This window comes from Alosa sapidissima, chromosome 2 (genome assembly GCF_018492685.1).
Source record: "Alosa sapidissima isolate fAloSap1 chromosome 2, fAloSap1.pri, whole genome shotgun sequence".
In the NCBI taxonomy this organism is placed as follows: Eukaryota; Metazoa; Chordata; class Actinopteri; order Clupeiformes; family Clupeidae; genus Alosa; species Alosa sapidissima.
The window spans coordinates 10,344,064-10,369,708 of NC_055958.1; the positions used below are offsets into that span (position 1 = coordinate 10,344,064).

At 40.3% G+C, this 25,645-nt stretch overlaps 2 protein-coding genes across 3 annotated transcripts in view; one reads left to right on the forward strand and one right to left on the reverse strand.

Annotated features, from left to right (window-relative positions):
- The window catches only part of plekhm3 (pleckstrin homology domain containing, family M, member 3), a 61,427-nt gene that overhangs the window by 25,813 nt on the left and 9,969 nt on the right, over window positions 1-25,645 (forward strand). Inside the window, exons 4-8 of one of the 2 annotated variants that reach the window (XM_042067857.1) lie at window positions 6,053-6,198; window positions 10,773-10,966; window positions 14,764-14,827; window positions 22,031-22,188; window positions 22,304-22,387. In XM_042067857.1, the coding sequence (XP_041923791.1) occupies window positions 6,053-6,198; window positions 10,773-10,966; window positions 14,764-14,827; window positions 22,031-22,188; window positions 22,304-22,313 (572 nt within the window). In that variant the 3' untranslated portion in view covers window positions 22,314-22,387. Of the gene's footprint in view, window positions 1-6,052; window positions 6,199-10,772; window positions 10,967-14,763; window positions 14,828-22,030; window positions 22,189-22,303; window positions 22,388-25,645 lie in introns of those variants that run through there. The other variant, XM_042067847.1, reaches the window with a different exon arrangement.
- Window positions 25,514-25,645, reverse strand: part of cln5 (CLN5 intracellular trafficking protein) — a 40,190-nt gene continuing 40,058 nt past the window's right edge. Inside the window, exon 5 of the transcript XR_006024566.1 lies at window positions 25,514-25,524. The gene's annotated coding sequence lies outside the window, so the exon portion shown is untranslated. The remainder of the gene's footprint in view (window positions 25,525-25,645) is intronic.

Genomic DNA, 25,645 nt, shown 5'->3' on the forward strand with positions numbered 1-25,645 from the left:
AAATCAGACATACTCCAGGAAAATGGTTGCTGCACCATCTCAGGTTTTACTCAGAGTTTGTGTAAATAATGTTTAAGTCCCAAAACTAAGACCTGTAAAATTTTGTTAAATTCCATTCTCATAAATGTTTTCACACTTGAATTTGTATTGTTTCTACACTCTCTAAAATGCCTAATCTTGGAGATCACGTTTGAGCATTAATATCTTAAAAAGTATTATTCCTAACCTGCCCAGGATTGAAGACAAAGTATGACTGACTGGGTTGGGTACCTATCACATTTGAACCAATATCGGTACCGTTGCTGGTGTCTGAGGTTCGGCGTTGGTATCCAACGGTACTGTTTTCGGTACAGTACCTTACCCTTACCCAACTGTGGGTTTTGTGAACCGTGACACCCCTACTTTGAACTGTTTAAAGTCTTGCTTTACCCTTTTGAATGGATTCAGGTCACTTGCGATTCAGAACGATGGGTGTATTTCATTCACAAACACATGCAGGTTTAAATGGTGCGTATTAAGTTAGCAATAATAACTTTTGCTTTTGACACAGACATAACATTACACTCAGACATGAGCTCAGATGGTGCACTCCACTCCTGATGCACATGAAATTACCGAAATTTAGCACCATTCACCGTCATGTGAACCAATACTTGGTAATACCGACCTAATTCGGTCGGTACCGGTAAAAGTACAGTGTTCGGTACCCATCCCTGACTGAACCATTTGATGTTTATACTCCATGCCCATTAGTTGTATATAAAGCCATAGATTTGGAACAAAGTGCAAAACTAGTGATATTGAGGGTCTGGTACCCATTTATTTACCCACATGGCATCAATCAGTATTTTGTCTGCAAATACAATACTTAAAGGACAATTCCGGCGCAAAATGAACCTAGGTGTTCATAAGACATGTGTACCGAGTTCGACCGTTTGCTGGGATTTGTTTTCATGCTAGTCGAATGTGACCAGTTTTATTGCAAACCGCTTATTGGCGTTTAACGCTAGCCTTCGGGGCACTCGTACAGTAAAAAGTAATCGCTATTTCTATACCACTAACCAGGCTCAAAATACACCACACTTACACGGTAGCATAATGAGGGGCTCTACATGTAAACCGAAGCATTGAGAACTTTGTAAGTGTACAGGCAGTTTATTAATTTGAAGACATCGAGGATGAACCCTTTCGGTTTGATGGACGTCCTTATCTTTTCAAGCCGGAATATAGGCTACCGACAAAGAGTGGGACCTGTTGCGTCGCGACACCCAAGAGACGCAGTGTTTTGTAGAGTCTGAAGATTCCCCCTCATTGATAAACAGGGCTGTAGTTGAAACTTTTTCCATGTCCCGAAAAGTAATTGGAGGCGGCGATCCATTCCAGAAGGACCAGATGGACAGTTATCCACTAAGTACATTAGACAAGTTATGTTACATCAGAGCTATTATTTCTGATAGGCCTATATTGAGCAAATTACATTTGATTTTAGTTCACATCGCCTGCATGTGAACCAGATGTGAACGAATGTGTTTCTTTTTAATAAACTGCCTGTAGGCCTACACTTACAAAGTTTTCAATGCTTCGGTTTACGTGTAGAGACCCTCATTATGCTACTGTGTAAGTGTGGTGCTATTTTGAGCCTTGTTAGTGGTATAGAAATAGTGATTTATTTTTACTGTACGTGTGCCCCGAAGGCTATAGCGTTAACCCCTAGGTTCATTTTGTGCCGGAATTGTCCTTTAATTAATGTTGTGTGACCTGTGTCAATAGTTGAGGTCTCTGGAACAAATACAAAAGAAGATATTAAGGATAAAATTAGGTGTGATTGCATTTTTTTTGGTCATTTTCATAGGACTTAAAATGGTAGTTGGGGTAGCTAAGTAGACATGAAAACCAATGTGGGAATAGCTCAGTTTATTATAATTATGTGTACAATGTTATGTTTAAATGAATATGTTTCATTCATAGATAACTACACTTTATTAGTTATATTGTATACTTATGCTTTTTTATTTTTGTCCCTGAGGCAAAACAAGAAGATGCAGTGCAACCGGAAAGTATTCAGACCCCTTCAAGTTTTCCACATTTTGTTATATTTTAGACTCATCTTGAAATGGATTCAATTCGGGTTTTTTTCTCATCAATCTACACACAATACTCCAACACTCCACAAAAAAATCAGGTGTTTGGAGTGTTTTGTAAATTTAGAAAAAAAAAAGTCTAAAATATTCCATTTACATAAGTATTCAGACCCTTTTTTATGACACTTGCAATTAAGCTCTGGTGCATCCTACTTCTGTCAATGGTCCTTGAGTCTTCACACAACCCTGTCTCACAGGTCTACGGACAATTCTCTTGACCTTGTGGCTTGGTTTTTACTCTGACATACACCATCAACTGTGAGACTGTATATAAAGAGATGTCTACCTCTCCTAATAATGGCCAATGAATTAATTTAGGCACAGGTGGACTCTAATGAAGTTGTAGAAGCATCTCAACAGCTTCATAGCTCCAGGAAATAAAGGAACTTATGTCTTTGCGCATACAATTAGGCAGAAATTGGGAGAAGTGCGACATCCATCGTTTGTGTGCAAACTGGATCTACAAAGCTATAAAACTTTTTACAGACACGAATTTTGGCAGTGTTTTGTTGTCGTTTCTGAAGAGCCAATCAGCGAATTTTGGCACGGTCTTGACAGTGTTTCTGAAGAGCCACATCAGCACATTGCATCGCCTACCGACTAGCTAATCAGGGGACGTCCTGCGTCACATCTCATGCGGGTTCTCGTCAGCCAGGGTCGGCGGGCACCATAGCGCGTACAGGAAGGCACAGAGCTAGCGAACTTAGGTCTCGAATCTAACAAGTTATATGGGTCATTCCACGTCAGTTCAACCAGGGCCCACGCACTTAGGTCTCAAAAAATTCTGAAAAAATTACCAGGTGTACCTATGTTACCCAGGAGACACACTGTAAAATTACTCTTATGTAAGATCAATACTTTCCAAGATACAGCCAGTTTTACAGGGGGAGGGGGGTGTCGATTTTGTTCGGGCTCTTTTTTTTGTCAAAGTTCACAAGCCCACAGCGCAAGAACTAAACCATGTAGGAGGCTCAAATTTTGCATGCTGGTACATAAATAGGAATAGTATGTAGCAAAATCGTCATGTTTGGTCTGGATAATCCTGCATGGTCATAGCTGTCCCTCAAAGTTGATACAAATTTTATTGGAGTTTTTGGCTGGGTTCTGTTAAGCCTTTTGTACTCAACATAGGCTCTTGATTTATTTTTCTTACTGAGATAAGTAGAAACACTCTCACAAAAAGCAATGAACAGAAAACAAATCCCTTCAGGGTCTGAACAGCAGACCTCACAAGTCTGAAAAATCATTTTGATTATCATTTTCAGAGCACTCAAACACCTTGTGGGAATATACAAAGATTTTTTAAATATGTGTTTCCTTATTCTCTATGATCCCTTCTTTTTGAAAACACCAATTTGACTTGTCTTATGCAAATCTTTCTTTTTTATTTTCCACCCTGAACATGGGCAAAATGCCCCATTGACATCAATATGTTTTATATAGAGTCACCACACTGCCACCTGTGGTTGTAGAGAGTAACCTGTGATAGCTCTATACAAAGGCATGGGCTGCCATGCATAGACTCCCATGGCAGAAGAAAGTATAATAAAAATACATAAACACAATGGGGTCCTGCACCTTTGGTGCTAGGACCCCAACAATAGTGTGCTGCTTTCAGCAAGCACACTAATAACATAAAAAAATTCCTTAGTTGATCCAGCAGTTTCTCCTTCAGACAACATGGAGATGAGTCATGCATAGTGCTTACTGCTGTTTTTCCTCCAGCTGAAGGAGACGTCAAGTCTTGATTTTTCTCTCGCATAGTAAAACAAATTCCTGCCACAAATCGCTTAACCAATCATATAGCCAGAAAGCCTATGATGTGATGTTTTTGAGGAAGTTTTCAATAATTAAATCAGTTGGGGCATGGCAGAGTTATTAGACTGAATGTCATCGGTACTGGAATACCGAAATTAGAATAGGCCATCCGCAAAGGGTTAATAAAATATAGCATATAAAGAAAAAACGTATGATTGATACCAAATGCGTACAAAAACAAGTGTATACTACCTTTAATGACTTAATGAATCACTTTTTTCCAAATCTAGGTCCTTGTAGAAAATCAACGAGAATGCCGTACAAACCCTACAAAGTTTGGGCTGCCTATGAATAATAGTTTTCATGATGTTAATGTCCAAACATTGCTTCCCAGATAATGTGATTTTCAGGCTGTAAAACTGGTGTAATTTCAAGAACTGAAAATAAAGACATAGGATTTCAACAGAAATATTTTACAGGCCTTGGTTTTGGGATCAAATTGATTGAATTATTCTTGATATAGACATGGTTTGAACAAAATCTGAGATGGTGCTGCAAAAACCTTATCTGATTTGGCTCGGAATGACCCCCATACAAACTTGTATGCACTAGCTCACTGAGGGAAGCTTGTGATGCACAAACGCATCCGAGTGTGTGTGTGTGTGTGTATCTGTGTAAGTGTAATGCACCCTCATCCACTGGTAGCATTTATTGCTACCTAAGGTGTCCTTTGCAAGCTAGCTTGAATGTCAATACTCATTTTTTATTAGATTAGATTCAACTTTATTGCCATTGTGCAGAGTACAAGTACAAAGACAACGAAATGCAGTTTGTGTCTAACCAGAAGTGCAAAAAAAGCAGAAAAGTGCAATGTGATGTACAAAGTATAGGCAGGTGGTGCATAGACAGGAAAATAAATATAGTGCAGTGTAGACAGTAGTATACAGTTGATTTATAGAAGGTGGTTTAGAGTAGTATAAATTAATATAAATATTTACAGTGTATTAGCAGTTACCTTAAGAGCAGAATAAATATGGCTATGTAAAATGAACAATGTATGCAATGTAGTAGTAGTAACATTATAATAGTAGTAATAATAATATAGATACATGTATATGCAGAGTATTAACAGAATATAAAATTCAGTATGAAAAATAAAGACGGATATTTACAGAATGTACAGCTATGTGCAGTGTGGTAACAGTACCATTGTAGTGCAGAAACAGTAACATTACAAGAGTAGTAAGAATAAGTGTATGTGCAGGATGAATAGTATGAAGAACAGTAGAAAATGGCTATATGTAAGTGTAATTACAGTATGTGCATTTGTAAATAGATAGAACACTATGGATGGGATAGGGTAGTGCAAATGTCCAGGGGGGTGCTTTTGATGAAAGCATCTGCTAAATAAATAAATTTAAAGGTAATGTGTGTTAAGAGGTGAACAGTGACATCATTGTCTGTATTGGTGCAACCAATAGAATTATTTGTATCTGTATTCGGATAGGGAACCAGATGTGGCTGTGGTTTACACTGGAAGTTGTGCTAAATTGGGCAGAGACTTTATTTTGTATCCTAATATAATTGGAAACATAATTGATGTGACACTTGTATGACAACCACCACCCCTAAATTAGCTGCTTGGGGTGTCAAGTACATCCAACTGCCATAGCCACATACACTGCCTTACCACATTTACAAGGGTACTGTTCACTTTATGGTGAAATCACTTAACCCATTTACTCCTAATATGCCTTCTAAAAACGCCTATAGAATCCTATTATCCTTATTTCCTGAGGGTTTTCTGAAAAAATACTAAGAATTGTCAACGTCTACCAAAACCTTAATATCTAAGCCTCTGTACACCTAGAAACATGAAATAATAAGCATGCTGTGCTACACAGCAACCAGCGGGAGAGTCAATGCTGTGCTATGCAGCAACAGGCGGGAGATGGAATGTTGCGTCGTGCAGCATCCAGCACAAATGGATTAATGAACAGTTCAGTGTATAGCATTCCCAGCACATTAAAATGTCTGGATGTACAGCTGTATGATTGAGGTTTAAAATAGTACAAGTTATTTGTTATCAAAGTTATTTTAACAAACTGATTAATACTTCAGAGTGATTTTTGATGTTTTTGTATTTCTTATAGGTTGCCAAAGACCAGTGGGTTTATCACAAGACAAAGCAAAGGTTTGCTACTATAGTGGAAGGTATTACTGCCAAAACTGTCACCAGGACAACTTGTTCATTATACCTGCACGATTGCTTCACAACTGGGACACCAACAGATACAAGGTATTAATAACATTTATAATTTATAAGTACTCTATATATGTATCTGTCTATCTCTCTATCTATTTATCGATTTATTTATTTATTTATTTATTTGACTCAAGAAACCACACTGTCTGATCTCTCCAAGGATAGCAGCTGCTTGTCTGTGTGACGACGTGTTGGCGAGAAAGATAATTCCGAATTTACATAAAATTAAAACAGTTATAATCTGTGTTCAACTCTCCGTCCATCTCTGTACTGGTTGCTCTCATTTCAGTACTTATTAACTCCTCATTCCATAAATATGGAGCACATATCACAAGAAAGAGCAGAAGATAAGCTTTGCAATAATGCTAGACATCAATGTTCTTATTTGTACACTGAATTGTGATGTCAGCGCCGGACATATGGCTTCCATCACTTAGTGTCCTCTTCAACTTTAAGGTTTTTTTTTTCATCTTTCTAGTGTTATTTTCACACTTTTCATCAGTGTGTCAAACGCTAATCACTTACGATAGACAGACTCTCTTATTATTGGACTAAATCTGCAATCTGCAACAATATCGAGGGACTTTCACTCTGCTAGTTACCAAAGTTGTTTACCCGGTTGTTTACCTTGGTTACCTGGGAAGAAGCGGCGCTGGAGGAAAAGAGGGAAAAGAGCAGGTCAGATTGATGAAAAAACAACATCGTCCTCCCCTTCCTAGCATTCTCCTTGCTAACGTCCAATCATTGGATAACAAGCTGGATGATTTCAGACTGGCATTTCAACGGGATATCAAGAACTGCAATGTCTCGATACTGAAACGATACCACGGCGAAATCCTAAAATATCTGTAAAAGAAAGGACGCAGACCTCCTCCAAGTGTATTAAGTCATTTGTGTTGAATTTGGTGCACTTTTGTGGTGTGCAAGTCAATTCTGGGTTCTAAACTTCCTACATAATTAATATTTTTTTAGTCAGTAAAATCGCAATTTGTGTGTGATTTAAGTCCTTTATTGTTTGTTATAGGCTAGTTCATTTGCATTGTGTTGTGTTTTGGCAATAAAGTACCTTTAAATAGCCAAGGCTAGATCAAGGTCAGTGTTGAAATTACTGCCTGCAAATCACTGAATGCAGAGGGGCCTAATCTTTAGGCCATCTGATGTAGGCTACACTAGGCCTTAGTGTTGCACGGTGTATCAATACTAAAAAGGTATCACGATGCCTTCACGCAAAAAACGATGCGATTTCCGACGTTTTTAGAATCGATACTTTATTAAAATAATAACGTTCTGCGTCTGTGTGAACTGCTGCTCTTTGCTCCTTGCACGCATCTAGGCAAGAGGGCGTGTCAAGCAGGCATCTCTGAGTGAGTGAGTGGCAGCTAACGTCAACAAAGTTCTTTGCCGACAGTCCTCTGCCTTGTGGATAAAACAAAAGGTGAAGTGAAATCTGGAACTATATGGGATACATCGGGAATAGTGAAGGCAAGCCATCAGGTACACAGAGGCCCGTTTGTAAAATATGTGTCAAAGTCATTTATAATCAGTAGCCTAGGCTACGCATGGCTAAACACCTCGCAGACATATCCCAACATTTTTAAAGAGTTCAAAGAACGACAGGTTAACGAATATGCTATAGAAAACACGACTACATGTTTAGTGCCAAGTTCTTCTCTTCTGTTTTAGTCTAGCCTAAGTGAAACGAGTAGGCCTATGGTTCTCTGGGATAAAGCGAACCTTCCTTCATCAAATGAATTTTGACGAGACATAACGAGGTCATTTTGACGAGACATAACGAGCTGTAGCCTAATCATAGGGTGCTAATGTGATGAAAGCGCAACGTTCACGCCAGAATATCATTACCATAACTTGTAAACAATCTATTTCATGTTCGGTCAGTACTACTGGTAATATTTGTCATGGCATGTTGACTGCAATTTGTTCAATAATTATTGCCCAGATGTTGGATAGGCTACCCGAAATGCGCTAATTAAAGCCCACAGCATATTACCACCGTACGTGTTGAGTCCTAATAATAGCGGCTTATTGTTACGTGGTAGCAAATCATGTTATCAAAGAAATGGACGTAATGTAGGAATGCACACAGATATATTGCAACAGGTAATGGTAGGCCTATCTGACGAAGACCTGAGTGGTTGGAACGTCGTACTTGTACACTGGGCGCAAGACTATCCTCACATTTTTCCCTTTGCAACTGTCAAAGAAATCCCATGAACACTCAAAAACGTGAAGGTGAAGATAGCAACAGTACTAGACTAGCCTACTCGAAAGCTGTTTCACATGAACTCATTCGGAATATTTTGAAAACGTAACAGCTAGATATTCTGTCTTCTCATTTTGTAGACTTTTATCTTAGTTTTTATTTCATGCAAAACATTTTAGTCTCGTCTTTTTTCGTCAACAATAATGCATCTTAAGATGGCCTTAGTCAGGTCCCAGCGGTGGCGCAACTGGCTGGGGCATCTGCACCGTTCGCCAGCGACCCGGGTTCGATTCCCGCCCCGTGGTCCTTTCCGGATCCCACCCTGACTCTCTCCCACTCACTTCCTGTCATTCTCCACTGTCCTGTCATTAAAGGCATACGAAGCACAAAAGAATATACTTAAAAAAAGAAAAAAAAGATGTGTTTCAGGACAGTAGTGCAGTCTTGTCATCGTCTCGTCTTAGTCATGGAAAATGTCTTGTCTCGTCTCGTCTGACGAAATTAACACACTTACAGGTCTCTCTCTTTATTATGACCGTCGCGCTAGCAGAGTTTTTTTTGTTCTGGATTTTTTTTGTTTATTTATTTATTTTTTCTACAGTAAATTTGTGTCAACAAAAGAACAGGCTACACGAAACTTGGTGGGAATGTAGCCCCTCAAGGATGACACGGAACCATTGTTTTTTGTTTTGATCCATCGCCCACCCACCACACCAGGAAAGGAGGGTAGGCCAGACACAGTTTTCTGTGAATATCTCGAGAATTTTAGGGCCTAAAGAACTTGGTCGTTGGTCTGAAAAGGCCATGTCAACCTATCCCATATCCACTCATTTGAGGTATAGCGCCACCTAATTAAAAATGAAAAAGCAAAAATGAGGCGATCGAAGGTATCTTTGGCTGATGTGTTCAAAACTGCATGAAATTTGAAACCTAGTATCATTATTACACCCTCTAAATGCATGCCAAGTTTCATGGAATTTCGTTCATGGGGGGAGCCATATAGCAAATTAATATGTGTACATTTAGTGACTACACCAATTGGCCTGTAGATGGATGGACACAGTTTTCTTTGAATATCTCGAGAACCGTAAGGCCTAGGATGACCAAATTATTTTGGTTTGTTGGTCTCCAGGGGCCATGTCAACACATCCCATATCCACTCATTTGAGGTGTAGCACCACCTAGTTAAAAATGAAAGGCAAAAATGAGGTGTTGTAATCACAGGTATCTTTGGCTGACAGGTTCAAAACCACAAAATTTGTGTAGGATCATTATCACACCATCTGAATGCATGCCAAGTTTGATGGAATTCCATTCATGGGGGGGGGGGGGCGCATATCAGCTATACACACACGCACACCCACGCACAAATGCACGCACACACATACACACACACACAAACGCCAAACACAGGCACAAACACATAAAAAACACACATGCAGGCACATGCGCACACACACAAATGCAGAAACACACAGAAGCACACATGTTCACAAAAACTATGCACACACTCATTTACATACACAAAAGTTGCAGGACAAATTGACAAGTGTTTATTTTAGCGGAGAGAATGTGCAGGAATGAGCGGCATATTTTGTACCGCTTTGCGGTACATCTAGTTTGTATAAGGTTGGCAAATGTCCATAGTGTTTTAGATAATACATTTGATAGCATCTCCCATCTTGCACAAGAAAATTAAGAAACTACTCATGACTATGAGTGACTATGTAACACAGAACATGTTTGAAAGTTGTTCATGACTAATTACTACTCATTATTAGCCTGACGAGCCAGACCTACATCAAAATGTAGGGTCTGGGAACATACAGTACCATTGGCACTGCTCAATCTGAGGGGCAGGATAAATGGTTGTCTTTCAAATTTGCTCTCCACGCAATAGGATAGCACTACAACTGATGAGTCCCATGCATTTTCCCACCAACAGAGCTAGTTGGCTAATTGATCAAACTTTTGCTCTTTTAAAAAAAAGCTTAACTAGTTGCAATTCAAAGACCACTGTTCACCAGCAGCAGCAACCATCTTCTTTGTTTTCAAGTAGCAGGAAATTCACGCGGAACTGTCGCTGACTGCTCTATACATGATGTGATTGGCCTGATAGAAGTTTATTAATTAAATTTGCTGCCGCTAGGGTGCGTCTAGATTTCTAGGCTAACTCATTATCACTTCATTAGAGAGGTCATTTTTTGAATACCAGGAATGGATGAGCCATTACCAGATGAAGGTAGAAAAATAAGAAGCTTATTAAATCTGATCCTGAAGCAGTTTGCTTACCCTGATTGTGGAACTGCCCACATTAAGATCATATTGATACCAAAGTCTTTTGTTGCTCTTTATGGCTCTGTTCCTGTTCTTTGATGATCCTCAGGTGTCCAAGCAGGCTAAGGAGTTTCTGGAGTTTGTGTATGAGGAGCCCCTACTAGATATTCAGCAACTGAACCCCTGTCTCTACCGGCACTGTGAGCTATTGGCCACTGTGCTGACACTCCGGCAAAGATTGCAGTCACTGCGTGCTTACCTATTCAGTTGCCGTGCTGCCATTGCTGAGGACCTCCGCCGCAGGTAAGCACTGAATAGAAAGAAGTTTACCATGTTATTATTGGCCTATTTCTCATTTAGATTTTTTGTTATGATGTAAGTCGCTGGAGAAAAGCGTCCACTTAGAGACCATAACCAAATGCTTTTGTTTGTATTCAGTAGGCATACAGTAAATAGCTTAAAGCAGGGGTACTCAAACTTTTTCCGTCTTTCCCCACTTTGGAAATGGGGAATTTTCAAGTCCCACATCACCCCAATAAAATGGTAAAGTTAAGATATTATTTTCGCATTGTGGTTCCACGTTAAAGTTCCCATCTTGGTCCCCCTTGGTCTGATGTTTTAATTCATATGTAGGCCTATCTATCTATCTATCTATCTATCTATCTATCTATCTATCTATCTATCTATCTATCTATCTATGTCAGTGTCTAATCTTTCTTATAAAAAACAAAGGCATTAATAAGGATAGGCACAAATTGTTAATTTTTTTGTAAAAATGAAATTCAAACATATAAAAGATATTCTTCATTGAATGAATAATGATGCCTCTTTCCATTTGGCCCGTACTGCCCGATGTTGTACACGCAAACGTGACGTAATTGCCTGGCTTGTAGCAAAAACGTTACATTGTATTGCACACACAGCAAGACCGGGCAATGCATAACTTGGTGACCGGATTAAAGCAGTAATGTAATCAAGTGTAAAAGAGCATTTAAAATCGACATAGCTGGGAGATTTACACTTTCCAACTCGGGCGGGGGATTTCCGATATGTCTCTTTACATTTATTTGTTACTGTTTCATTGTGGCTTTTGCTGAGAAACATAGTTCGCAACACACGCTGAACTTGAATCAAACGTTCTTTAGAACACAGCTGATCAACCGTCTGCCTTCACTTTTGAATGAGATCCGTTACCATTGACAGCGGTCATTATTTAGAGGTCATTAGGCGAAAATAATGACCGGTAGAACTTTGGGAAATCCCATTCAAGTCAATGGAGCGTTCTACCTGCATTGTGAAGAGCCATATAATAATGTAATATAATGTTGGTTTCAGACACCTATAAATGTAATAATTTCCCAATATTGCAGTAACTTGGATGTTTTGGTAGGATTCAATTGTTGGGGGCCAAGCAGTGAGCTATGTAGACATCCATGATGTGTCTACTTTTTCTCATGAAGCAAGCAGAGAAGCTGTGTAGGCACCCATAGTGTCTCAAATTAGCGGCCAAGCAGGGGTACGTTTCCCAAAAGCATAGTTTCTAACTACGATGCATCTTCCGTGGTAGTCGTCACTGCCAAATATGAGTCGACCGTTTTTGAGTCACATGTAAATGATACAGAAATGCGGTGTTGATGTTCAGACGTATTTCGGTCACATTTTTAATAAGAGCTAACAAATATGCTCATATTTTTTAATTTTCCAAATTAGAAACATATGTGACAATATGAAGCTTAGTGTTTGTGCATGTGTAACTCAGTGTTGTGCGTGAATGAGTTCAAAAGAACGCGTTCATTGAACACGCTCATTTTTTCGTGAACGTTGAACTGAACGCAACACATTTTTTAATAAAGAACTTGAACGTGAATTAGTTCACATTATGTGTCATAAACGGCAGACATCACTGTAAATGAACATTGGAATTTGTTTTCCATTGAAAACTGAGTGACATCTGTTTTCTCTTTTGAAACGCAACGAGAGAAAGTTCCTCCCTCCTGTATTCTCGCTGGTGCCGCTTAAATCATGTATCACCAGACAGAAATGGTTTTGACATTGTGTGCGCAATGCATTGCGGGCAACGTAGTGTCCGGCTGAGAATAGTTGAATAGCATACTGGCTTCAGCACAACGTTACCCGTGATGAATTTCAGCAGAGCAGGGTAGGCATAGCAACGCCGCGTAGCAGGCAACGACGAGAGCGCGGAGGGCTGGATTTCATTGCACTAAGTATAGAACTGGTCTACCTTGTCTGTAGGCTACTGCTGCAAGTTTCATCACCTGGTAAGAAACCCCCAATTGCAGTGTCATGAGCAAATGTCTACAATGAGCAGCTTCAAAGAACGTATAGTGATTTCTAGCTCGTGGTGTGAAAAAAAGTATTTATTTGAATATCTCACGAAAAAAGTAAAATGAACTGAACTTGGATTATGTGGCATGCTCTAGGAAATCATGGTAAAAAGTACTTAATCCTTAGAACCCTACACTGTTTTAAGGGCATTTTCACCATGTTTAGTTAAAATGATTTATCCTGGTCATTGTAAGTGCCATACATACATGCTATATATTGTTTTTTCAGCAGAGTCTAGGCTACCCAAATCTGCCACAATTTCATGTATTAATACTTGCATTGATTTAATTGATTTTTAAATAATAAAAATACAAAAAGCGTATTATAAAAACTCTTATATTTTGACAAGTATCTCACCACTGCAAGCTGGCAGCTCGACTTGCATGTGTGTGTAGAGCAGACTGTCCTGAATTTGGCAATATCATTGCCATGGTGGAGGGACATATGTGGTGTGCGCCTTACAGAAATAAATGGCATTTTTATATTTAGTGATAAAATGACCTTTCTGCACTCCATATCTGTGACACGAACTGATCTGACCTGACTTGACCCGAGTTTGCGTGTTAGCCTGTGTGTGCCTATGGTGTATGCACTCATAATGATTCTCTACAACTTTTTAATGCATTGCCATGAACAAAGTAAAGGCAAAAAACATGTTTCTTTGTTGAACAAATTGGGATGCAATGTGAGCCTTGAATTGGATGCCATGCAGGAATTTGCTAGGATCTCAAAACCGGATTAGGAACATGCTTTGCCATAGAGAAACACACGATAACATTGGATTATAAACATGCTTTGCCACAAAAACAGACAAAAATGTAGGGTAAGTCCAGCTATATGAAGTTATTATTTTGCTGTCACTTCATTGTTTTATAACCCAGAAGGATGTACTTGGTATCAAATGATAGCTCTGTGTCTCCTCTTTCATCTGACATGCGTGGTATCTATCCGGTCACAGGTCCGCGAGTAATTCAAATGAGAGTAATGGATGTGCAGTGTTGGTTTATGGACATGACGTTATTATTTTGCAGTCACTTCGTCCGTCTTTATAAGCCAGAAGGATCGATATACATGGTAACAATGGATAGCCCTGTGTCTCCTCTTTCACCTGATATGCTTGCCATATCTATGCGATCACAGGTTCGCGAGTAATTCAAACGAGAGTAATGGGTGTGCAGGTGAACGCAGAGAAGTGTAGACTGTAAATATGATGCAAAAGTGCCTAGTCTCGTTGGAAAGCCCCACTTCTGCTCTGTCACACAATAAAGTTTTCATCTCGCTGCGAAGAACAGTTCCGGACAATGTAACAGAGAAGAAAGGGTGTGTTTTTTTTGACGCACTTTGTGTCAATCGGGTTCTAAGGGTTAAAGGAATATTTCACCGCTGGAAAGATGAATTTGTATTGAAATTGGGTAATTTATATAGTAGAAATGTGACACTATTCCGGTGCCTTCTTGACCGAGAAAAGGCATAAATTGTATTTTTGGCTCATGTGGATGAAAGCCAACAACTCCCAGAATGCACCGCATGCAAGGCAAAATATCCAATAAATATCCAATATCAAACTAACTTTACAGCAGTCAGCCAGTTTATGTTATGTGTGGACAGTTAAGATTTAGCCACCATCTAGAAACAAAGCAATACTGCTTCATCACCACTTTTATTCTCGTCTTTTCTCTTGGGTTTTTAGCCCACTCAGAGCATTCCTGCAAAGTCCTTAGGTAATCATAACTGAATATACATATGTCTTTTAGAATCTTCCCAAGAGAGTACCTCCTTCAGCACATCCACTTGTACTCCATGGCAGACCTCCAGCAGGTAAGCCTCACTTATATGAATAGAAAGAGTAGATAAGTTGTAAATTGAAAATGTACTTGGTTCTTAACCATGATTTTTCTCAGTCTAGGGCATTTCAGGGTTCTTAACTCAAACTGATATTTGCAATTAGGCCTACTGAAAAGCACTATTGGATGATAATGTTTCAGAAATAATGCAATACACTATATTATTGTAATTTAAAATTATATAAGCAGAAAAACAAAAGAAGGCTGCACTTTGCATAATATACTACTTTAATTATTGCTGACACATTTAGACGCACTGCCTTCTTTAGTGTGCAAGGTAAGTGCAAGCATGTTGTTGCGTCCAATACAAACATTTGAAGGTATTTCGGGTAATTTGAAAGGAAAAGGTGGTTGACGCATATTGAACACACTGAAAAATATTGTGACGTCACTGGCATATCTCATATCATGAGCCTCCCCATGTAGGCTACAGTGTGATACATGTGCATTTGTTGCAGCTGTGGAGGTTGAGTGTGTCCCTTACTGGGTGTTGATGTTACTTGCCGCTTTTGAAATAAAAAGACCAATTCAGAATGTTTCTAATACCCAGCCTCACAGCAGAACATTCCTTGTAAAACGGTAAGGTGAGAGAGAAACTTTCAAAGTCAAAGTCAGCTTTATTGTCAATTTCTTCACATGTTCCAGACATACAAAGAGATCGAAATTACGTTTCTCACTATCCCACGTTGAAGACAAGACATATTTTACCAATTTAGGTCCACAGACAAACATAACATTCAAGTAAACAAAAAAGTAAGTAAATAAGTAAATAAGAGGGCACATATAATAATGAAAAAATAAGAGCAGCAAAATTTGGTTGAAATTGTGCATAGACAGTCAATAAAACTTTGATAGAACTCCTGGAGCTCTGGAACAATCAAAACAACCAGGTCAAATAGCATAGGTACTGACTATTAACAGAACTCGGAGGAATGCATTTATAGCAGTTTGTAGAAAGAAAGCTCCAAATTCCGGTTGAACCTATTCATACAGTCTATTGCATAACAGCTCTTTCCCATTTAATTTTTTTTTTTTTGTTGCAGGAGATTCAAATTAAATGCTGCCACTCAATTCGTGTCACTCAATTAGTCCTTTTGCCACTCTTAGCCCTTTCCAACCGGTTCTGTTCCCAAACCAACATTTGAACCATTTGGAGCGGCACTTTGGTTTTGAGCTGGAACCAATAAATAGTCGGTTTTTCCTGTGAACTTGAGTGGGTGCCATTCTACGGTTCAGAGGGGAGAAGGCTAAAAGCATGAGGTTTCCCTCTTTTCATCAACTGTTGCAATGGGTAAACAAAACTGGTCATCTAGCACTACACTGCAAAAGTTAACTAGCATTTTGCACAGATACAGTAATTTCTGCCACTTTCACAGGACAAGTGTCATCATCCTCCTGTTTAAATCTAATTGACTCTTGTAATGCATGCAACACCCATTGATGATGACACATCTTTGGTTCTCGTCGAAATTGGTGGAAACTGGTTCAAAGGCTGGTTCACTAGGTAGCACCAAGGTTCAAAGAATTCTGAATGGAACCGGTTCAATAAAGCATTCTCTGACGGTCGAAAAAATGCCAATGTTCAGTATTTTCCCTCAGCAATGAGCTGTATTTTCAACAAATTCATTAAACATAGGTGTAGTTGTGGAATGGAATAAGAAATACCCCCCGCTATGTTTGCTATGTTTTGTCTTTACTCAAAATATTCGGTTACACTTTACTTGACAGTATCGACATAGGAGTGACATGACACTGTCATGAACGTGTCATAAACAAGTCATATTGAATGTTATTAAATGACATTCGGTTTTTGTCATAAATTAGGGTTAGAGTTAGGGTTAGGTTTCATGTCTCATGACAGTGTCATATGTTCATGACAGTGTCATGTCACTCTTCTGTCGATACTGTCAAGTAAAGGGTTACCAAATATTCCAGTATGTCTTGCAATGTCTATATTAGGTTTACAGGAGTTTAACTAACATACAAGTGAATAAATAGCATTTTGCATTGTATACATGTTTCTGGTTTTGGATAATGGTAGGGTTACAAATAGCATAATGCTTCAATGCAAAATATTTTCACTGTATGCATCATACCACAATTATATATTGTATACTATGGTGAGGACACATATAAGTTAAGTTGACTGGTATTTTGCAGATGCTTCTATTCAAAGCGACATGGGCTTCCACCTGACCGATTGTCAGGCGGTGACATTAACGCTGCTCCACTATGCCCACAATGCTTCATCTTCTGTAGTAGCTCATTTTGGGGTTATAACATTACCTAAGAAAACAGCCACTTCAGTTTCCATTAATCCTTTTCTTAACTTATTTGTTAGTTAATTATACCTGCGACTGATATCTACACACCAGAGCCACCCTTGGTTTGTGGGAAACTTCTAACAATCTGATCTGACGCTTGTCCGAAGTGAGTGAGTCTGGTGATACCATTCGTATGCATGGAAGTACTTCACCAGAAAATGAGACCTGTTCCACAATGGCATGTAATTTTTGTGCAGCTGTACATGTTGTGTGCAGGTAGCTGTAAGTATAATAACACGTATGCTGTCAATAACCATGTAAAGAAATGAAATATTTGCTGCCAACAGCTAGCACTATCAGTGATCACCAGCACTGTACTGGTACATTATTACTGTTATTACCAAGATGGCGGCGCGTACACACGCAGCGACCTCTCTCTGTCCCAACCGTACGGTGTTTTGTTCGTTTAAAAAGTGTTTGTCCGAAAGTTTTACGTGTTCGTCTCGTCTTACTACAAGTACAGCAGGCAGTTTTTAATTGACATCTGCAAAAGCAAGTTTTGCAGCGTTCTGGACTTTGCAACAGAGACGCTAAAGGAACTCGGACTACTCCGGCCTGCAACAACACCGGACTCGCCTGCTACTCCTCCCCCGGAAAGAAAGCGTCGGAAGCGGTGTGCGAGGAAGCAGAAGAGGGGCAAGCGCGGAGGCGTCCGGGCCAGGCTAGCGGCCAGCCCAACTCGCCCAGCAATACCATCCATTCTCCTGGCAAATGTACGATCACTGGACAACAAAATGGATCACATACGACTGCTGAGATCAACGAACCGGACAGTAAGTAACTGCTGTGTGCTCGTCTTCACTGAGACTTGGTTAAATGACAACATTCCGGACTCTGCTGTACAACTGGAGCAGCTAGCATGCTATCGAGCAGACAGGGCCATTGTAAAGGGAGGTAAATCACGAGGAGGAGGAATCTGTGTTTACATCCGTGACGAATGGTGCCGGGACACTGTAGTAGTATGCAAACACTGCTCACCACTGGCAGAGTTTATGATCATAAAGTGCCGTCCTTTTTACCTGCCAAGGGAAATTACTGCGATTCTGCTAGTCGCAGTATACATCCCGCCTACCAACAACAACAGCGATAAGAACGCGGCTCTTAGTGAACTGTACCAGGCTGTCAGTGAACAACAGACAGCACACCCAGACGGTTTCACCATCTTCACTGGAGATTTTAACCATGCTGATCTCAAAACTGTACTTCCAAAGCTACACCAGCATGTTGATTTTCCAACAAGAGGAGATAACATCCTGGACCTGGTCTACACTACACACAAAGGAGCATACAAAGCCACCCCCCTCCCCCACATTGGACTTTCAGACCATATCACTGTTATGCTAATGCCCGCATACAGACAAAGGGTAAAAGCGAACAAACCGGTTCGTAAGCAGGTAAAAGTGTGGCCTGAGGGAGCCTCCGATGCTCTTCAAGACTGCTTTGACACAACAGACTGGGAAATGTTTAAGCAGGCAGCCACTTACAACAACCGGACAGACATAGAGGAGTATACAGACACTGTAACCTCTTACATCACCAAGTGCATCGATGATGTGACCCACACAAAAGACATCATCACTCGGGCTAACTGGAAGCCATGGCTGACAGGGGATGTCCTCAGGCTGCTGAGGGCCAGAGACAAAGCCTACAGAGCTGGGGATGAAGCTGGCATGAAAACAGCGAGAGCCAACCTGTCCCGTGGCATCAAGGAAGCAAAAAAGGAATACACTCACAAGATAACCACCCACTTCAAAGACAGCAGGAACGCACAAAGCCTATGGCAGGGCATTCAGGCCCTCACGGACTACAAGCCCGCGCCACAGAGCTGTGAGAGCAACATCCCTCTGCTCAACAACCTGAACCGCTTCTTTGCTCGCTTTGAAGCACAAAACAGCACCTGCCCACAGAAGACCCATCCCCCTCTACATGAGCAGCCCCTGTGCCTCTCTGCCGACAGCGTGAAGAGGACACTTGCTGCTATCAACACCCGTAAGGCAACAGGTCCAGACAACATCCCAGGTCGTGCGCTGAAGGACTGTGCAGGGGAGCTTAAGGATGTCTTCACAGACATCTTTAACACTTCCCTGAAGCAAGCCATCGTCCCATCATGTTTCAAAGCTGCCACCATCATACCTGTGCCGAAGAAAACTGCTCCATCCTGCTTCAATGACTACCGCCCTGTGGCACTGACACCCATCATCATGAAGTGCTTTGAGCGGCTTGTCATGTCACATATCAAAGCCATTCTCCCCCCCACCCTGGACCCCTTCCAGTTTGCATACCGAGCCAAGCGGTCTACAGAGGATGCAATCTGCTCTGCCCTCCACCCAGCCCTCACCCACCTGGAAAAAAGAGACTCATATGTGAGATTGCTGTTTATAGACTTCAGTTCTGCATTCAACACCATAATACCACAACAACTCATCTGCAAACTTGACAAACTGGGACTCAGTACCTACCTCTGCAACTGGCTACTGGACTTCCTCTGTCAGAGGCCCCAAGTAGTATGTGTTGGCAACAATACCTCAAGCAGCATCACACTGAGCACAGGGGCCCCCCAAGGCTGCGTGCTCAGTCCGCTGCTCTTCACCCTGCTGACGCATGACTGCACTGCAACCTACAGCAACAATCACATAGTGAAATTTGCTGACGACACAACTCTGGTGGGTCTCATCACCAAGGGCGACGAGACTCAATACAGGTTGGAGGTCGACCATCTGACCAAGTGGTGCAGGGACAACAACCTCCTGCTGAACGTCAGCAAGACCAAAGAGATTGTTGTTGACTTCCGGAGAGGTCACACCCAACACCTGCCACTGACCATCGACGGTGCTGTGGTGGAGAGAGCGAGCAGCACCAAATTCCTGGGGGTGCACATCAGTGAAGACCTCTCCTGGACCACCAACACTGCATCACTGGCGAAGAGAGCTCAGTGCCGCCTGTACTTCCTGCGGAAACTCAGGCGAGCAAGTGCTCCACCAGCCATCATGACCACATTCTACCGAGGCACCATCGAGAGCATCCTCTCCAGCTGTATCGCTGTGTGGGGCGGAAGCTGCACTGAATACAACAGGAAAGCCCTGCAGCGCATAGTGAACACAGCTGGAAGGATTATTGGTGCTTCACTCCCCTCCCTGAAGGACATTTACACCACCCACCTCACCCGCAAGGCGACCAAAATTGTGAGTGATGCAAGTCACCCCGCTCACAATCTGTTTGATCTACTGCCCTCTGGGAAGAGGTACAGAAGCCTGCGCTCCCGCACTACCAGACTCACCAACAGCTTCATACACCAAGCCGTAAGGATGCTGAACTCTCTCCCTCCTCTCCCCCCTCCACCCTCAGCTACATAACATCCTGGACATTGGACCCAAAATGGCCGCCTGCACTACTCCACTTGCACACTTGCACACTTGTACACTTTACAACTGGTGTTGTTGTCCTGAAAACACAACACTTCTGCTGCTCTTACATAACTTGCACCACTATGCCACTTTCTTCTTACTTAGGTCAAACAGAACTACCCAAGCCTTTTATTGGCCTGAATTTGCACTAGTATTTTTATTGACTGTCTATGCACAATTTCAACCACATTTTGCTGCTCTTATTTTTTCATTATTATATGTGCCCTCTTATTTACTTATTTACTTACTTTTTTGTTTACTTGAATGTTATGTTTGTCTGTGGACCTAAATTGGTAAAATATGTCTTGTCTTCACCGTGGGATAGTGAGAAACGTAATTTCGATCTCTTTGTATGTCTGGAACATGTGAAGAAATTGACAATAAAGCTGACTTTGACTTTGACTTTGACTTATGAAAAACTTGTCACCTTGACAATGCATGCATATTTGGGGGTCATTTTATGCATGATGCATAGCTCTGAAAGAGCCTTGTGTTAAAGGTTGGCAGTCAGCTATTGTGCACATGCAGTTTTGACAAATGACTCTTCTGTTCTTTTTGTAGAGCACTATGGGAAATCTTTTTTTTTTTTTATTTCGGCATCCGTGGTGTGGAAACATGCCAGAAACATTTTACATCACCCAATACCAAATGACCTTTGTGGACCTTCTAGTATGTTTGGCACCACTGACTTCTATTAAGCCCTTAGAATTGTTAGTGTTATCATATGTATTTTTTTTTACCCATATTGTGGATGTATTTCAATGGGATGATAAAAAAAACATGGTTTTTGAGGAACATGGAATATTAAATGTTAAGAACTTTTTAGTACAATGATATTGCATCTATGGATTAATGGGGTAAAGTCTTGTAGCTTTGTAACTAACACCATTGGATTCCCTGACCCTGACAATGTGGGTTTAGCAGTTAAAATCAACATCCCATTCACTTTTAGATCTAAATTACGGAAATAAATTAACTTTTACACAATATTCTAATTTTTTGAGATGCACCTATACATTTAGAACCTCTATTTAAAATGATTTATTTTAAAAAAAATATAAAACACCCTGTCCTCAGAGGTGTGTTCAAATTCGCAAACATAGGTGAACATTTGCAAAACAATTTTCTGTTTGCCTTGAGTTTTCCACAAACGTTTGCGAACACTTGCAAACAGGTTGAGGAGGTAGTTCTCTGTGAACATGTTGGAAGTTGGACGGAGTTACCATTGAGATGGAATGTTTACACAAAATCATTCAAATTGAGCTGTTCATAAAGACATATTCGCCACGAACCTTCACCTCTGTTCAAGGAAATTGAACGCACATCTCAAATCTAAAGCATGACCAATGAAAAATAAATACTTTTTGTCTTTGATTTATGCTATTTGTATGTGTGTTTATTCTTTAATCTTTATCCTTCTCTTCCTTCTGTTTCTATTATTTTATTTAGGTTATTGATGGAAAGCTAGCCCCATTCCTGTCGAAAGTGATCAAGTTTGCAACCTCTCATGTCTACAGCTGCAGTCTGTGTAGTGAAAAGGGCTTCATCTGTGAGCTTTGCCAAAATAGCCAAGTCATCTACCCCTTCCAAGAAAGTGCCTCCAAGAGGTGAGTCATCAGAGCTGGAACAGTCGTCAAATTCAGACTTTTGGCTTCATACAGATCTATCTCCTTATATTAGTGCCCAATGCATCTGTTCTTACAGGCTCTTTTCTTTCTACAGGACTGCATGATTTTATGTATGCATGATGTTAAGTGTTCCACTGAATATGCTTTGCAAAACAAGTTTGGAGTTGTATTCCCACCATTATGATCATGTTTGTTTATAGCCATGTTTGTTACAGTGCCTGCGTGTGACCATCCAGGTTTACTTGTTTTGGTAGATGTAAACAGTGCAAAACAGACCTACTGTCTTCTCTCCTGGTAAGAAAATTGGACCAACTGAACAGTCAGTGCGCAAATTTGGTCCTAAATTTAGTAGGAGTAGCCATAAATAAGTCTAATTTATTAAGTAGAAAAAATATTTTTTTATTTTTGGACATTTCTAGCCATTATATGACTGTGAAGAGTGGATAGGAAATTAGTTGGAATGAGAGAGATGGGGAGTAAGTTTTGGAAAATTACTTCCTGTGGGCACGTCAGTCTGTACAGGAGTTGGACAATGGAACTGAAACACTGGCCAAAATAATGTTTGAGGTTTCAAGCCTATGTTGTGTGACCTGAAGTGCGTTCGTCGTCAAACAGTGGCAAACGTTTGTGGCAAAGCCACAGTTTTCTTTTTAGTTTTAAATTTCAAAGTTCCAGTTTGTTTTAAACTGTAAACAAAAATGGCGAACAGAAAGTGCATTTTTTTTAGCTACAGCCGCAATTATCATCGATGAATTAACAGAAGAAAACGGACTTGACGTAGTAGATTTGATACAAAGTTGCTTACAGACACGGAGAGAATGTGACACTACAAGAATAGAGAGCTACGTCTCCATGGTTGTCCCTGCCTACTGCAATGTCACATTCAGGAAGCATTTTTGGATGCATAAGACTACAGTTGAAGTAGACTGTAGTAGAGATAGATATTAAAATGCTTGTGACCCAAACGTAGGAAATATAATTTATGCCTGATTGACACAGTCATGGAAATTAGGTTTACCAGTATGGTTTGGCTATTGTTGTTTATCAAAAACTTTTATCCAAACAAAATAGGCTAGGCTTAAAATAACATGTTAGGCTTTAAGTTAGGCTAGACTACTGTAGCCTACTTCAGTGCAAAATAAATATAAATAATTACATGTCTTTATTAAAAATAAAATAAAAACACAATACTAGTTCATACCTGGTTTATTTCAGAAACTCTATCAAGACTTTGGACCAATTCTCAGCCAATATAGTGAACCCCCTATTGAACTGCCAATTCTGTCAACGTTGTGGCTGCTGGAGAATCAAGAGTCATTTCGAGGAGTGGCTGATAGTTTATAATAATAATAATAATATTTATTTATATAGCACTTTTCAAGCATTGAGCACAAAGTACTTACAGACAAACATGAAGAGCATTTTTCTATGCACAAAGTGGAACAAAAGTGCTTCATACACAAGACACAAACAAACAAAAATGCCTACCGGAGCGGCATAATTGCCAGCGTACACGTGACACACAAAACGTACAAGACGGACAACAAACAAAAAAATAACAAATAATAAAATACATGAATAAAAACAAATAAACAAATAAAAAGTTATTTTAAAAAGAAAACTCATGTTAACTTAGTCCAGTTGGTTGCATCTAGTTAACCGGCTGTATAGTCCAAGGGCAATGATGAAGGCACACAACTGTGTCCAACCCGGAGGATTTAACATTATCCTAGCAGTCTGGAGAGCACTGGAAGCAATGAACAGTCTGAAGTCGTAGGTGATCCTATAGATCAGCAAATCGGTGGACATTGACAGCGACCGTTTGTTGTTTAGTGAGATCGCTGTCGTCAGAGTTCTTCAAACTTGCTTCTAACGTTATTTAATCCAGACTCCAGGCAGCAGAGCATGGCAGCTCGCAGGTTTGGAGTAAGCAAGGGCAGTTTGCACCATTATTTCATTCTGGAGGTTGAGGTTCTGACCACATTAGCTCCGCTATATATCTGCTGGCCATCACCTGATCAGAACCCTGTTCTTGCAGAGAAGTTTGACAGAAAGGGAGGTTTCCTGGGTGTGATAGGGTGTATTGATTGCACCCACATACCCATTAAAGGTCCATCAACATACAGAGATTCCTACATTAACAGGAAGTTCTATGCAAACTTTCAATTACAAGCAGCACACAGGAGCCAAGAGTTTACATACATCCACACAGGCAATGCAGGGTCAGTACATGATTCACGTGTCTACAGATCAGTGACTTAAAAGCTATGTTGACTGCCGACCTCTGCCCAACCTCTCCCTCCCCAATACCATTTACAATGTGATTCAGCCTACCTTTAAGATACCAACCTGCTTGTCCCTAGGGACAATGGACATCTAACTGAGCATCAAAAGCAATATAACAATGTGCATAGTTCGACAAGAGACAAGAGTGAACGTGCATTTGGAATCCTGAAAGTGCAGTCGTCTCTATTTGCGTCTCCTTTGAGGGAGAAGATGAAACTGTTAGTGTGGACAGTGCACAGATGAATCTCCTCCTGCTGAAGATTTAACTAGGGGAACACAGAGGATTGCAGCAGAGCAAAAGAGAGATGACATTGCTACATTGCTATGACACCAATTTAATCAGTCATTTTTAGGCAAATGTGTGCTGTATTTTATGTATTACATAACAATTGTGTATTATTATTATTATTATTATTATTATTATTAAGTGTGCTTGCTGAAAGCAGCATATTGTTATCAGTCACGCAAGCACACATTTGTATTATTACTCCTTTCAGCCCACTTTTTTGGCCAGCTCCTGCCCCTAGGCCTTTTGAGATATTGACACCGTTCCAACTCTAATACATTGCTTAAGAAGATGGCGTCACTGACCCTTGTCGTTCTTCCGCCATATTGGATTTAATAGAAAGTGAAACCAAAGTTTCACAGGTCACAAATTTGGTCCGATCTTCATCAAACTTGACGTACATGATCCTTGGACCAAGCCTCACAAAAGTTACTAGAAGGATTTTTGATTTTCGGAAGCGTTTAGCTGTCACAGCCAAACGAAATCGCCGGTGTAGCCGCGAAACGGAAAGTAGGGTATTATCTCAGGAACGCTTTCACGCATCGAAACCAAACTTTGTACATGAACTCGAGACTCCAATGTGAGAATGCACAAGATCTAAAAACAAAAACATTCTAAAATCTTTTGACAAATCCCACACAGCTATTTTAAATGACCATCATCTCAACTATTCCTGACGTGACGCATTCCAAGTGTACACAGTTTCTACCCAGCCTTGCCACGCTCATCAATGTAGTGTTCTGCTATGGGATAGTATGGACTTACGAACTGAAAGAACAAGGAGAACATTAGCTATATATAGCTGACATATTACAGTAATTTTCACATCCATGGTGTTCAAATCTAACTGATGATTATTGGTTA